The following is a 1,334-nucleotide window of genomic DNA, read 5'->3' as shown; positions in this document are numbered from 1 at the left end:
AATCCCAGGGCTGGAGTCTGCCAACATTTGGGTCTCCATTCCCATCTGTCTCATGTACATTGTTGCCATCATGGGGAACTGCACCATCCTCTTTTTCATAAAAATGGAGCCTTCTCTGCATGAACCCATGTATTATTTTCTATCTATGTTGGCTGTCTCTGACCTGGGACTGTCCTTCTCCTCTCTCCCTACCATGCTAAGAATATTCTTGTTCAATGCTCCAGGAATTTCCCCCAATGCCTGTATTGCCCAAGAGTTTTTCATTCATGGATTTTCAGCTATGGAATCATCAGTACTTCTCATCATGTCTTTTGATCGCTTTATTGCCATCTGCAATCCTCTGAGATACACTTCTATCCTAACCAGTACCAGAGTCATAAAAATAGGCCTTGTCTTTTCTCTCAAAAATGTTTTGTTGATCCTTCCTTTCCCTTTCACTCTGAAACATCTAAGATACTGTAAGAAGAACCTCCTTTCCCATTCTTACTGCCTCCATCAGGATGTCATGAAGCTGGCTTGCTCTGACAACAAGATTAATGTCATTTATGGCTTGTTTGTGGCTCTCACAGGCATCCTAGACATAACATGTATTTTCATGTCCTACATGCTGATACTTAAAGCAGTGTTGGGCATAGCATCACAGAATGAAAGGCTCAAAGTCCTCAATACATGTGTTTCCCACATCATTGCTGTGCTCATCTTCTATGTTCCCATTATCTCCCTATCTGTCATCTACCGGTTTGCCAAATACAGTTCCCCAATGGTTAAAATCCTCATGGCTGATGTATTCCTGCTGGTACCTCCATTGATGAACCCCGTTATATACTGTGTGAAGAACCAGCAGATAAGAAATTTGATTTTAATGAAACTGTGTCAAAAATACAGGTGACAGGGGTTCTTAACCACAATGTAAATCCAGTCAGTACAGGACACGGAGCAGCATAGTTAATCAATCACACCATATATTAACCACTTTACAATATACAATATCTTCTCTCAATGTGTTTATTAAGACTGAAGACTCAGCCTTCCTGGTTAAGAATTTAGGATTGAGTTCTTATGTAAACATAAAATGTTCTAAGCTCTCTTTTCACTCAGCTTTCCTTACTAGCCTTTGAACACAATATACACTTGCCATTTTGATCATGTTTAATGTAATATTCTATATGTATATACAAATGTCTAGTGATTAGAAGTGACAGAGGATTGATTATTCATTTAAAATATCCCTTTTCAATACACAGTTTTTCACTTTTATGATGTATACCTGTGCTCTCAGGAACTGAAATTGAGAAGGGCAATTACAGTGCACACATGGAGCCAATAAGACAAAC

General features: G+C 38.9%; 1 protein-coding gene across 1 annotated transcript; it reads left to right on the top strand.

Annotated features, from left to right (window-relative positions):
* The first annotated feature begins 52 nt into the window (after window positions 1-52).
* On the top strand, window positions 53-889 carry LOC104983470 (olfactory receptor 51A7-like). The gene has a single exon (XM_010832905.1). The coding sequence runs from the start codon at window positions 53-55 to the stop codon at window positions 887-889; it is 837 nt and encodes a 278-aa protein (XP_010831207.1).
* Window positions 890-1,334: the final 445 nt, after the last annotated feature.

This window comes from Bison bison, unplaced genomic scaffold (assembly GCF_000754665.1).
Source record: "Bison bison bison isolate TAMUID 2011002044 unplaced genomic scaffold, Bison_UMD1.0 scf7180017862788, whole genome shotgun sequence".
NCBI classification, from domain to species: Eukaryota; Metazoa; Chordata; class Mammalia; order Artiodactyla; family Bovidae; genus Bison; species Bison bison.
The sequence above is the reverse complement of the archived record's forward strand: the minus strand, read 5'-3'. Positions and strand labels throughout refer to the sequence as shown.

Bases quoted from the DNA above. Each gene is read 5' to 3' on its own strand.
- LOC104983470 (XM_010832905.1), top strand. From the start codon at position 53: ATGTACATTGTTGCCATCATGGGGAACTGCACCATCCTCTTTTTCATA.